Source organism: Theobroma cacao, chromosome 9 (genome assembly GCF_000208745.1).
Source record: "Theobroma cacao cultivar B97-61/B2 chromosome 9, Criollo_cocoa_genome_V2, whole genome shotgun sequence".
NCBI classification, from domain to species: Eukaryota; Viridiplantae; Streptophyta; class Magnoliopsida; order Malvales; family Malvaceae; genus Theobroma; species Theobroma cacao.
In genome coordinates, this window is record NC_030858.1 from 35,223,180 (window position 1) to 35,236,829 (window position 13,650).

Sequence of the window (13,650 nt, forward strand, 5' to 3'; positions counted from 1 at the left end):
AAAATAGCAATGCTTTGCTCTACTTAATAATTAGATTGGTTAGGTAGGACCAATAGTTATTGACGCAAATTAAACGGCTGAGATTTTGATATCATCATCTTCTTTGTTGTTGAATGTTGGTGGTTAAGTATTCTGCTTAAACTAAATCGGCCAATGGAATTGCTATCATCATTTCCACCATCATTTTTGCGTCAGTATCCGATAAACAAAGCAAATTAGCCAATAATTAATCATGAACAGAGTCCATGAATGATGTTGCTTCATTCTTCTAACCAATTAGTTTCTCTTACTGTACAATATTATATAAAAACACATGCAACTTGGTTAATTAATTAGTCTTTTATGATGTGAAAGTTATCGCTTCCTTCTTTAATTATTAACTTCAAATTACCCCAAAAAATCATTACTTATGGTCCTAATGTGCATCAAGCACTCCTTATGTATTATTATTCTTATACGATAAGAATCTCATAGTATATTCTAATGTTCGTCTAAGTTACGTGGTTGAAGTTATACATAATTTAAAAGATAAGATATAAATTTTTTGTTAATATGTCACCAAATATCAATTTTTGCGAACTTATGGATTTTCCTCCTATTTTTGCGAACTTTTGTTAATATGTCTCCCAATTTAATGATGTTGTGCCTTTTTTTCCTCCTATTTGCTGTCGTATATTCCTTCCTCGTCTTTCCAAGAACGTTAAATGTGAAATGACGTATGGATTTTCCAAAAGTCATTTGTAGGGAAAAAGATGGAGGAAGAAAATATATCTCTAAGAACCCTCTAAAAGCCAGATAGAGGTTGTGGACTAGAAAATTGGGACTAGTTTGTTTGTTTGCTTCTTTCTTTTTTCTTTCGTTTAAGGTTGATTTTTGGTTTGCGAGTGATGTGTCTTCCTACGGTTGCCTCAAAAGCCAACTTATTTAATAATCTGAATACGTTAAGGGTGACCTACTGATGAACCAAAAGTCAAGAGATGGGAATAGTATCAAATCATGAATAAGCAAATGACCTCAAACTCCTTTCTAAAAGGCAGGCATGTCAAAGAAAAAAAATAAAAATTATATATTATAAGGGAAAATATTTGATACATTGATATACTGATAGTTATCTAATACTTCATTAATGAGGTATTACTTGAAAGATATAAAAAGTTAATAATTTTTGAGAATTTATCAATTTTTTATTTTTTAAAAAATAATATTTTATTAACAAAGTATCAATATTTAATAGTCTAATCGTGCATAAAAATTATACATAAGTGCATCAAATATTAATCTATATGATATATAATTTCTTATTTATTCCTTCATTATACACCCATTACTTAGAGTTTATCAAGTATATTATGAGATTCCAAAAAACATTTATTCTATTCTTATGGCTCAATATAAGTACGTGATATAAGTCATGCATTTCTATATTATCAACTTCGTAATTATTAATTCAATAGTTTAATCCGATAAAATATATTAATTTATTATTAATTCAAATAGTATTATAAAGAAACAAGTATAATCTGCTGTTGATTTAAGATCAAAATTTAAATGTTTTGAAGAAGGAAATGATAATATAAATAGAAAAATAAATTAATAATCCATTCTTCCTACTGTTAATTTTTCACTTTCGTTTTTTTCTTATATTTATGTAAGAACAAAAAGGAGAAAGAATAGGTACTTTCGGTGTACTTCCTAGCCATGAAATATATCTATATACTCCTTTGTACCTGGCTCATATTTATGACTAGGTACAAAATACCAAGTGGTTCACGATATTGTGAAAAAGTTGTGGATGGGGACGTTGCGCACTATCATCTGTAATCTTGTTTTTCTTTATTATATATTTTTATTTTCTTGTAATTCTAAACATGTTTTCTGTGCTCCAGTTTTTTTCAATATATTCCTCTTTATTATTAACCTAATTTTCAGGAAAAAATTATGTATTTTTGTCATTTTTATCTTAAAAGGTAAAATAAAAGGCAGCAAGAAAATTTAAATATAAACTGGAACTTGGTTTATCCATTTGTTGGAAAGATCAACTTTCTTGTGCCATGTCATGTAATTTAACTCTCCTGAAGTGAAATTCTTTGTTTAACCCTTGAAAACAGAAGGTTATTTTGGACAAAGACAATGTCATTTTGATTGCAAGAAATTGGAACTTTGTACGACAGGTTAAAAAGGTTAAACGTTCCCTTACGTTAGGAAAAACAGAACCAAGAAGCATTATCTTTTGCCAGAGTAGACACCCTGTCTGCATAATGTTTGAAGGGAAGAGATTGATTTGAAGGGAACAACAGCAATTAAAAGACCGGTTAATTGCCCACAAAGCAGACAGCACGATTGGTTTTCAACTTTCACATTTTACAATGTTAATTGTCAAGATCAACACAACTGCCTGGCGAGAAGATTTTAAGTAAAAGCGGCCCAGTGGCAGCAATTCTTTTCAAACATACCATCATTAATTTTAAATATAATAAGATTTATCTAATTATGAAAAACAGTAACTATATCATAAAATGGAAAAAAAAAAAAAAAACAATTTGTTGGGTTCATATACATGTGAAACATATTTTTGGCATAGGCAATTTATTCCTCTTGACTTCTTCGTTTTTGCCTGTTTTTTCAAAGATGGCATAGGCAATTTGTTCCTTATGCACAACTTGCCTGGTGGTAGTGAATTATCGTTTCCAATGCCCAACAGCGAAGGCAACATACATATATTCTCCATATTTTTTCAACTTCCATTACGTTCTTGGAGAAATTAAACTAGACCATCTAGAACTTCAATTTTTATGTACTATGAAAAAATAATTAAAAAATTAAATAAACTCCACTTACAGTCGGATGTACAGACGGTTTTGTCGACTGATAGGTTTTATGTTTGATACTTTATAATTAAATAAGAACAGTCCTCCAATAAATTAATGCATCCTTTTATCGACTAGACAAGACAAGTGATAATTTTTTTTTTTTTGAAAAAATCAATCCCGAAAGAATCTTCCCCATATGATATGATATCACCGAAATTCACCTTGTTTAATTGTTGTCTTCCTAATATGAAGCACGTAAAAAACATGGATAATGTACAACATATCACCTCCTCTTTCTAACTCCTAGCCCTACAACTGCAACCCCCCTTCAATATCCCCCCTAATAAGTCCACCATATCTTCGTCTAATTGCAAGCAAGACAACACACAATTATTGCAAGTTACGACCGAAATGAGTCTGAATAAAATTTTATTTGAGAAACATTTTAAAGGAAAATCTATTAACTCATGGATGGAGTGAAAACAAAAGTAATACGACAAAAGTTTTATTTGGGATTTTAACATCTTGTTATACCATTGGTCGATTATTTCAACAGAAAAAAAAAAGAAGACAAAAATAAATGGACCATCAAATGAATATATCAAAGTGGCAATATTTAATTTTATAATTTTAAAATACTTTTGTCATGTTCTTTTATTTGTTTATTGATACGCGATGATTCGTTCACCAATTTCTCAATAATTGCTTGGCTTATCTGAGCTGAAATCGCATTTTTATTAATAAGAGTTGAAATATAATTTACTTGGAAAGTTACGTATTGTATTGTTAATTATTTTAGATATTTACTCAATTTATAATGGAGTTTGAAGATACGCCTTGAACATATCTCAAGTTAAACGAATCAACGGCCTAGGTTGCATCGCCAGAACTAAGAAAAGTAAAAATCCATGTCAGCTATGAGATCCAGTTTATGGATGACACGTGGATGGTTGAAAAGAGGGGAGGGGCACGATAATTTTGACAATGTACGCTGCTGCTGAGTCAGAAATTGGAAATGGATAAAGCTTTAACCGTGAAAACTGGGGGGAACGGTCAAAAGTAACAGTAAAAACCAACCACGTGGCGAGAGGAGAGCGGTGGACCGGAAGAAGTGACGAAGCGGTGTCGTTTTGGGGCTTCACCTGAAGTTTTGCAACTATAAATACGTGGCGTTTGAGATCTTTAAAACACAGCTACGTGTTGGCTTCCCCTGATTACGCTCCGCTGTTTTCTCTGTTTCGTTGCTCTGCAAAATCCTTCTTCCTCGTCTCTGTTCTTTTATCCTTTTGTTTTTTTAAGGATTTTAAGACTACCCATTAGTTTAGTTTAGTTCTAGTTCTTGTAAAAAAAAAAAAAAGGGAAAAAAGGTGTCTGCGAGTGTTTATTATTGAAAGAAAATGTGTGGGATTTTAGCAGTTTTGGGTTGTTCTGATGATTCTCAAGCAAAAAGGGTTCGAGTACTGGAGCTTTCCCGCAGGCAATAATCTTTTCTTTCCACCTTTCCGTTTTTCTTTTTGGTCTCTACTCTTAGCTTTTGATGTTTGTGTCTTTAAAAGGTTGCATAAAATTGGTCAAATAGGTTTAAATAATGACAAGCTTTTTGAGTTTTGTTGCGTACAATGTAAAGAAAAAGAGTTCGGTGACTTAAGGTTTTTGTGTTTTTAATCCCTTGATTGTAAAGTTGAAAGCTCAAGGTAAAAAGTATAGATGCATTTTTATGTCGCATATTTCGGTTATGATGAAGTTCAACCTTGAACATGGTCTTGAATCCTTGATCATCAGAAGGTGGATAGCTTATACGGAAAATTTCCACCTTGAGAGGTTGCCAGAAACATTTTTTTTCTTAACTTGGTCTTGGTCGTGAATTCTTGATCATCATCATTTTTATGGACTACGGAGATGGAGGCGAGAGCAAGCCAAGCTCTGTCAAGAGTCTTGAAACAGGGAAAAAACAAAAGAGAGGGAGAGTCTATATTTAAAGATTCTAATTCAATCAGATAATGAAGACAAGCATAACAAATTTCCATTAGATTTATCACTTATTAGTTAGTGATGTGGCCATAATTTAACAATTATTTGGAGAAAAATATAGTAATATTTCTAAAAGAAAAATGATGGATGTAGAACAATCAGCTGAAATAGCTATACTACTACTCTTTTCAACAGGCTGAAGCACCGTGGTCCTGACTGGAGTGGGCTGTACCAACATGGAGACTGCTATCTGGCCCATCAACGCCTTGCCATCGTTGATCCTGCTTCCGGTGATCAGCCTCTCTTCAATGAGGACAAAAGTGTTGTTGTCACGGTAGGCCTTTAAGCTTTTTTCTATTTTTTTGTCTTAGTCGAGACAAGTGGCTCTGCCCTATGTGCCTTGAAAATGGAAAAACCCCAAAGAATTTGGGATATTGGAATAATTGTAATTTATGTGTAGTTATCGGTCATGAAGCAAAGTTACTAACAAAGGAAAAAAAATATGTGCTGAAAACCAGGTGAATGGAGAGATTTACAACCATGAAGAACTAAGGAAGAAGTTGGCAAACCACATGTTCAGAACTGGCAGTGATTGTGATGTTATTGCCCATCTGGTAATTCGATTCATTTGATTTTTGGTCAAATTTTGTTGTTTGTAAATTTTTGCTCAAACAAGTGTAAGTTGTTCTTTAAATTTGTACTATATGCTAGTATGAGGAGTATGGGGAAGACTTTGTGGACATGTTGGATGGAATCTTCTCATTTGTGCTGCTGGATACCCGTGACAACAGTTTCATTGTTGCACGTGATGCTATTGGGGTCACCTCCCTCTATTTTGGCTGGGGTCTTGATGGTATTATTTTCTTGCTTCCTCAAACAGTATTCTTTTGCATGGATTTATAGCTGTCTAAATTGTGATTGAAAATTGGTTTTTGCTAAAATTCTTTTCTACTTGTTATGTTCAGGTTCGGTTTGGATATCTTCAGAATTGAAAGGTTTGAATGATGACTGTGAACACTTTGAGACCTTTCCTCCTGGCCATTTGTACTCTAGCAAATTAGGAGGATTTAGGAGGTGGTACAACCCACCATGGTTCTCTGAGGCCATTCCATCAGTTCCATATGACCCCCTTGTTCTCAGACATGCATTTGAAAATGTAAGATTGATGAATTGCAGCCTGAGAAACATTTGACACTTACTAGACTAAGCAAAGAATTTTTTTTTCTTTTATTTTTGTGTAATTATAGCTTACTGGTCGGATTCAATATATTTGCAGGCTGTGATCAAAAGGTTGATGACCGATGTGCCTTTTGGAGTTCTGTTATCTGGAGGGCTTGATTCATCATTGGTCGCTTCTATCACAGCTCGGTACTTGGCTGGTACCAAGGCTGCCAAACATTGGGGAACACAGCTCCATTCTTTCTGTATCGGCCTAGAGGTAAAGCTCTACTAGCATAGGACGAAACCTTAAAGTACAGCTTTAAAGGATTTAATTGGTCCTTAAAACCTGTTTCTCAATTTGTCTGCAGGGTTCACCAGACCTGAAGGCTGCAAGGGAGGTTGCAGACTATCTGGCCACTGTTCATCATGAGTTTCACTTCACTGTTCAAGTATATTGACTGAATATTTAGTAATAGTTTTAATTCAAGAATTGTGGTCTAATAATTCTAGAGCAAGCTAAATTTCTCTCTAATGTGGCAGGATGGAATTGATGCCATCGAAGATGTCATATACCATATTGAAACCTATGACGTGACCACAATCAGGGCAAGCACTCCTATGTTTCTGATGTCACGAAAGATCAAGTCACTAGGAGTGAAGATGGTTATTTCTGGTGAAGGCTCTGATGAGATTTTTGGTGGATATTTGTACTTCCACAAGGCACCAAATAAGGAAGAATTCCACCGTGAAACATGCCACAAGGTAATAGATTATCTTACTTGGCGCTTTACGTATTAGCAAGAGGAGTTAGGATAGATGGATATAACCAAAACTGGTCTGTTTTGATACTTTTATGTAGATCATAGATGGATATAACCAAAACTGGTCTGTTTTGATACTTTTATGTAGATCAAGGCCCTCCACCAGTATGATTGCTTGAGAGCTAACAAAGCAACATCTGCATGGGGATTGGAGGCTCGAGTCCCCTTCTTAGACAAGGAATTTATCAATGTTGCCATGGCTATAGACCCTGAATCAAAGTTGGTACGTACTTAAACAAGTATTTCTCTTAAAGGAGAAAAGTATATTTGTTCCAGGAATTGCTTGGTTTATTCTTCCACAGACTTATCAAGAATGCTTCTCTATTTTTTGAATCAGATCAAAAAAGATCAAGGACGCATTGAGAAGTGGGTTCTTAGAAGGGCCTTTGATGATGAAGAGCGTCCCTACCTGCCAAAGGTGTTTTATCATCTTTTGTTGTCTTTGGTATTTGTCAACTAATTAAGTACCCAACTAACATGTCCTGTTTAATTTACCCTGCAGCATATCCTGTACAGGCAGAAAGAACAGTTTAGTGATGGTGTTGGTTATAGTTGGATCGATGGTCTCAAAGCCCATGCTGCCCAACATGTAAATATCTTTCTACTTCCTTTTATTGTCTTTCTTTTCCCCTCAATTCTTTTTGCTGTTTCCGTTAGTCTATTGTATATTTAATAACCATATATAATTTCCATTTGGAATCTGGAATTTTAAGTATACTAACTTGAGGAACAAATAATTCTCACCTTATACTTTCAGGTGACGGATAAAATGATGCTTAATGCTTCTTACATCTTCCCTCACAATACCCCAACTACAAAAGAAGCCTACTACTACAGGATGATTTTTGAGAGGTTCTTCCCTCAGGTGAATATCTAAATTTTGCTGTTTGAATACATTTATATATGCTTTTAACTTTCTCAGAAGTACTGATGACTAAAGTGATCATCCTCCTTTGCCTGGTCTAACAGAACTCCGCTAGATTGACTGTCCCTGGAGGAGCTAGTGTAGCATGCAGCACTGCTAAAGCTGTTGAGTGGGATGCTGCCTGGAAGAACAACCTTGACCCTTCAGGCAGGGCTGCCCTGGGGGTCCATCTCTCAGCTTATGACGCAGAGACACCTCTGAGCAACGTGCCATCCAAGGTTATTGATAGTATACCAAGGATGATGGACCTTCCAGGAGTTGCCATACAAAGTTAGCGCCTGCCTACTGGAGGGAAGCAGAATGTGTGAATCTAATAATTAAGAGTAGGATTTGTGGCATATCCATGCAACTTCAGAATGCTCTGTTGTATACGATAGGCGATGTGTACGAGTACTAAAATATTTTGTGGCCGTCTGATCATGTTTTCTTATCATCAACCTGCTGTTGTTTTTGCTTTTGCAGTGTGTTATCCATATTTTGCAGTGGAAGTTAATCATTAATTGAGAATCTTCCCTTTTGTTCTTATCATGTGCGAAAGCTTGAGCTGTTCCCATTTATAAGTTGCAATATGAAATGTGAAATCTGTTCTGTTCTTTTACTTATTATGACCTTTTCCCGAAACTAAATTAGTCCTTTGTTATTCTGGCTTCTTTTGTCAAATCCAGAAATCTTGTCCTTAGAAGACTGTTATGTCAATTAGCTCAGCCATTCAATAATTCGACAAGAAATATGCTGTCCCTACTAATTTAATGGAGCATTACCCAGTCTAAATTCTAGCTAATATTGGACTTGACAGGAGGAACTGTTGTGAGTATCATTATTGAGTAAGTGTCCTGTGGGAGGAGAGGGATGATTCAAGGAAGTTTGTCGAAGACCGAGTTGAGCAATTGGCTGTGAGGCAGCTCTAAGAAGTAGGACCTCTAATGGCCCAAACTGGCCCGCAAAAGGATCTAAGAAAAAACTTAAAAAGACCCAAAGCTTTTCCCTCCTTCCCTTTTCCTCCCATCTTGGCTCACATATCTAGTGATAATGGATATTGGCAACATAATAGTCTCAAAGACACCATCAGGAGAACAAATACGAAATAAGTTGCCTTATTTCTCTTTAGAAACAGTATGTGTTACTTTACAACAGAGGCTACACTAACCTTGACTAAACCGACGAGAGAGATACTATAGATGCAGAGTAAAGTGCATTTTTTCACCCTCTGCAAACCTATAATCAAAATTAATAATAATTAATTATAAAATGAAGAATACCACATACAATCTAATAGAACAACACCGTGTAGAATAGCTCATTCCAGGTATCAGGCAATCCAGGAAGGCACCAATGGCTACAATCAGCTGACCGGTCCGGGTTGGCCTTCTGAACAGGGCTTAAATCACCACTGTAAATTGAAGGGTGCCCATCTTTCCGAAGCTCAGAAAGCATGGTTATGTCCAACAAATATGCAGGAACGTGCATTTCCCTAATGACTTCATCCACCACTCTCATCTGGTCAGGGTATGTGCCGGGGTACGTAGCTTCGGTCATTGGCGTTGTTTCTCCATAACAGTTTTTTGTGGCGGCCACTGTTGCTCCAGCACTCCATTCACTTGGACTGTCAATGAAATTCCATCAAGATCATTGAATTTTGAATAGCAGTCAACTAACTAGCAAGTCTTATTAATCATGTGACACTAAATGGAGGTCATCTTACACCTCCGGGAGTCTTGTAATGAGACAGTATACATGTTTACATCTACTCCAAAAATCCAGTCCCAGATCAAAGAGGGTTTTTGGAATGTGTGAAGTAATTTTCTTTCTGACATATCAGTTATGAGAACAGAACAATATACTCATTCATGCATCATGTGTTTTTTGTGAGAGCCATGGGCAGTGGTCCACCGAAAAATAGCAGTGAGGCAAGGTGTGGTCGGGCATTTTGCAGGAACGTTTGTAGTGATATATTTCTAAGCATTTAATAATAAAGGGTCAGTTTCCACCGACACAAAACGTTGTTCAAAAAGACACTTTCCTCACTGTATCACGAGGTTACAGTTGTAAAAGGAAAGAGCAAGGAGTAAAATCAGCTAACCACATTACTAGTTCTTGTACTATTAGATCTTTTTTTGCTGCAAGTACTCCTATTCTTTAATCAATAAAAGTAATTTGACTATCTCATGAAAGATGGGGAGATGGGGGTGAGAAGAACTCGAGGGTAGTCTCAGTACATCAACCATCTATCATGTATTTCTCATGGGAGGCTGGCAAAATATCTCCCGTGATGAATGGTCGAGTGAAGTTGAAGAGTGTATGCACCAACATTTTGTCCTTTACTTCATTTAACAGATGACCGACACTGATATTTTTATACTGCTTCTTTTTTTTTCTGCAAGTGTGGTTTTTTTTGCCCTTTCACATCCATGAAGGACCCATAGTCCCACACCGATTTTCTTTGCAATCCATTCAATTATTTCCTGGTACCAGACCAGGGGCCATACTGCATAACTTCTTCCCAGTTTTAAGCTTTTTTTAAATAATGGTTCACACTCAGATATCTCCAACCTGTATGGTAACATTTACTGTAGTTGCTTACACAGTTGTAGTAATTTCGGCAAGTCGCCATAGGCTATCAGCCATTTGTTTAATCAGTCACACTCTTCTATAATCAATGTTCTGTTGGGATTAACCTAAGCAGACGAAAACTGAACTCAGGTTGGGGCGCTTCAGGCAGCCCTACTGCACAGCTCAGATTGGACCGAATTTTTAGTGCTTGGAGTCGTGTTACTTTTCCAGTTCCAAACACACAATTATTATTAATCAAAGCCTAGAGCTCCACTCCACACAATTATTATTAATCAAAGCCTAGAGCTCCACTCCACACAATTATATGAGAGAGAGGGGGAGAGAAGACTTACTCGTAATGTGTGGGGGAAATGGACTGGAAAAAGACCCTGGTTCTCGTTATGTCAACATTGGTGTCAACCCAATTGGCCCATGTTCTCAGCCCTTTCTCCAAAGCAACCAAACGATCCATGTCCTTGTAATACTTACCCCCTGACTCAATCAAATCCCACCTGTCCAGATTTACCTCAAGCTATTAAATTACACAAACAAATCCCATTTTACAGTAGTACATGGTCAGAGAAATAGAAAAATTGCCTACCCTTGGAGGGATCCTTTATGAGTCCACCAGTGGCCTGTGTTGAACAACAGCACGTCTGCCATTCGCCAGGCGTTTCCATTTCCAGCTATGTCCTCTAACTTCAGGATTCTCCTCCCTTGTACCACATCTATGTCTACCAAATATGGAGCTCGATAAAATGATATCGATAAACCATATTCCTGCATTAATTACCATTAAAACAAAAATTCAAAATCAATACACGTTTTTAGTGCTAAATAAGGATTTTGGGGGGAAGGAGTGTTAGTTTCAACTTCCAGTTTGAGCTGATTGAAATTGCACTCTCTAGCACATGGTAAGTCACACCAATGGAGGGAAAGAGACCGACAGGCCATCCTTAATGATTTGGGATACTAAATTGAAAGAACGCCAATTTATGATGCTTTCGAGGCAAGTACTACAGTATAACTCGAGGAAAAAAACAACCTAGCTAGTGCCTTGTAGTTGGCAACAATTTACATGCCTCTGGCAATATAATGCTCACTTTGGGTCCCTCAAACCGTCAAACGTCAAATCCATCTCTGCCCCTTACCCAGCACCTTTGGTTTTTGGCTAAAATACTGCTGTAAAGACACATTACGGTGCGCTTGAAACGCCCTTTTTGACCAGATTTTAAAAGCTTAAAACAAATTCTGCGTGTAAGGAAGAACAGTTCAAAAAAAAAAATTGTACACAATTTCTGGAAAGAAAAATTAGATCACAGACAGTAACCCCAAACTACAAAAGTTTCAAATAAAGTTAAGACAAAAGCAGTTGCTTCCAGCCTTCATTCCACCACCGTAGAAAACCTTTCTTTTTCTATTTTTTCAGCAGCATTATAATTTTTATAAGAGCTAAGGAATCGGAATAAAGTACTAACAAGCTTTCATAAGACTAACCAGGAACTTGAAGGTGGAGAAAGGATCTCCTCTGATCATCTGAGTCTGCGTTTGTGGATCTGCAGCTGAAATCATACAAATCAAAGACTCCCATTGATTCCTCCCCAGAGAGTCACCAACAAACATCACATTTCTCTCTCTCATTTTCGACAGAAACACAAGTCCATCGAACCTGACATAAAGATACTAAAACCAAAATCATCACAATGTAAAACATAAAAAAAAAAATGGCATTGCATTTTATATATAAAAAAGAAAACTAGCAGCAGAACAAAGCTATCTGATACCTTGGAAGCTGACAATTAAGAGGCTGCCATCGATATTTAAGGTAATCAGAATCAGGTCTTCCATTCATTTGGCAGTTGAATCCTGCATCTATGATTGGACAGCTGGAATATTGGTACAATGGATAAGTATCATCACGAACCCAAGTGCCTGCAAACAATGCACAAGTACTTTGGTTTGTTTGGAACATTGGCCTTCTATGTTGTGGGTGGCTATGGTGGTTCCTCAAGCTCATTATCAGAGCTGAAGAAGCTGTGTCGGATTGAAACAAGGCTAGACAAAGAATGGTTAGACATGACTTGAAAAGATGAAATGAAGGAGATTGGGGAAAAAGAGGGGCCATTTTGCAGAGCCTATAAGAGAAGTGATATTGAAAGAGAAAAAAGCCAAAAAAGAAAAGAGAGAGAAAGAGAGAGGGAGAGAGGGAAGAATTTGTATAGTATAAAGAGAAAGTGGGGCTTTAGATATATAGTTCCTGTTAAGTTCTTATAAAGGAGTACAGTTTTTTGTTCTGTTGTGGTGCATGTGAAGTTTAGCGGAGAGGCTGCTAGGCCTACACGTGAGTTTAAATGGAGTGTTTGCAGCTTGGCGGTGGATTCGTGTTGTTTGATTTAGGCCCTTTGAAACAGAGTCTCAGGCTTCCTTAATTCCTATTGGGGATTCTTTTTTGTCTGCAAGTTTATCTTTGTCCATTCCATGGGGTTTCCCTTTCCTAATTCCTCCCTCTTCTTGGGTTCTCTGCTAATCTGAATGTAATTAAATCGTGAGATTCTTGTCTGAAATGGTCAAAAATTGCAAATTTATAGAAAGAAAGAAGATGATATCATAAAGAAGGGAAGTCGTTGATAAAAGGAACTGGTCGGGAGATGGGGCCAAAACTGACAAAATGCAATATAATGTGTTCCTTTTTTCTTTTTCTTACAAATTTATTTTATTATTATATATTTTGGAGATGGTCGACATAAGACTCCGACTTGGCGTGTGGCCTTGTTGTAGATGTCGGGCTCTGGTAGGCGCCATAAAGTTTGATCCTTGATCTCTCGTCCCTCTGATCATCAAAAGAGAAGAATACTTGCTGCCATGAACAAAACCAAGATTTCCAACTTTCTATCCAACAAGGCAAATTTTTTTGCAAAAGCAAAATGTTCTTTGCTTTCCTTCATCCACATGCACAGAACATCATTCTTTAGCATTCAACTTTTTTTAGTTGATTAAACTACGGTGTGAGATTCATGTTTCATGATCATCTCCATCATCACCCATCTCTTACACATTAACAGAAACTTGATGCCAGTACTATACTTTTCTTCCTCTCGTCAGCTTTCTCAATCATCGGAAGAGTTCATCAGAGTGATGAAAGGAAAAATTTAATCCCAATCTGTTTGAGTCAATTTCAAGTTCATGGTACTAGAAATTATTGATCAGGTGGGCTGCCATTTTCAGCTAGAACTTTATCAATCCAAATTCAAATGATTTACCCGCTATGACCAGTCTCATTCGTTCAAAACAAGTTGCAACAACTAACATCAGTCATCACTGCAGGAGTCACGAGTGACAAGACTTAAAGAAGAAAAGTCGACGGTGATCTCGCTGCTGGGCCGATTACACAAGTGCATATAGCTGGTTGGGG

General features: G+C 36.6%; 2 protein-coding genes across 2 annotated transcripts; one reads left to right on the forward strand and one right to left on the reverse strand.

Annotated features, from left to right (window-relative positions):
• Positions 4,000-8,286, forward strand: LOC18590469 (asparagine synthetase [glutamine-hydrolyzing] 1). The gene is made up of 13 exons (XM_007016008.2): positions 4,000-4,287; positions 4,977-5,115; positions 5,300-5,395; positions 5,493-5,634; positions 5,747-5,937; positions 6,058-6,219; positions 6,311-6,391; positions 6,483-6,704; positions 6,852-6,986; positions 7,101-7,181; positions 7,266-7,352; positions 7,521-7,628; positions 7,733-8,286. The coding sequence occupies exons 1-13, from the start codon at positions 4,208-4,210 to the stop codon at positions 7,961-7,963; spliced, it is 1,755 nt and encodes a 584-aa protein (XP_007016070.2). The 5' UTR covers positions 4,000-4,207; the 3' UTR covers positions 7,964-8,286.
• On the reverse strand, positions 8,757-12,557 carry LOC18590470 (protein PMR5). Its single transcript, XM_007016009.2, has 5 exons — positions 12,023-12,557; positions 11,736-11,907; positions 10,840-11,018; positions 10,592-10,750; positions 8,757-9,291 (listed from the first exon to the last, which is right to left on the reverse strand). Exons 1-5 carry the CDS (start codon positions 12,361-12,363, stop codon positions 8,958-8,960), a joined length of 1,185 nt encoding a protein of 394 aa, XP_007016071.2. The 5' UTR covers positions 12,364-12,557; the 3' UTR covers positions 8,757-8,957.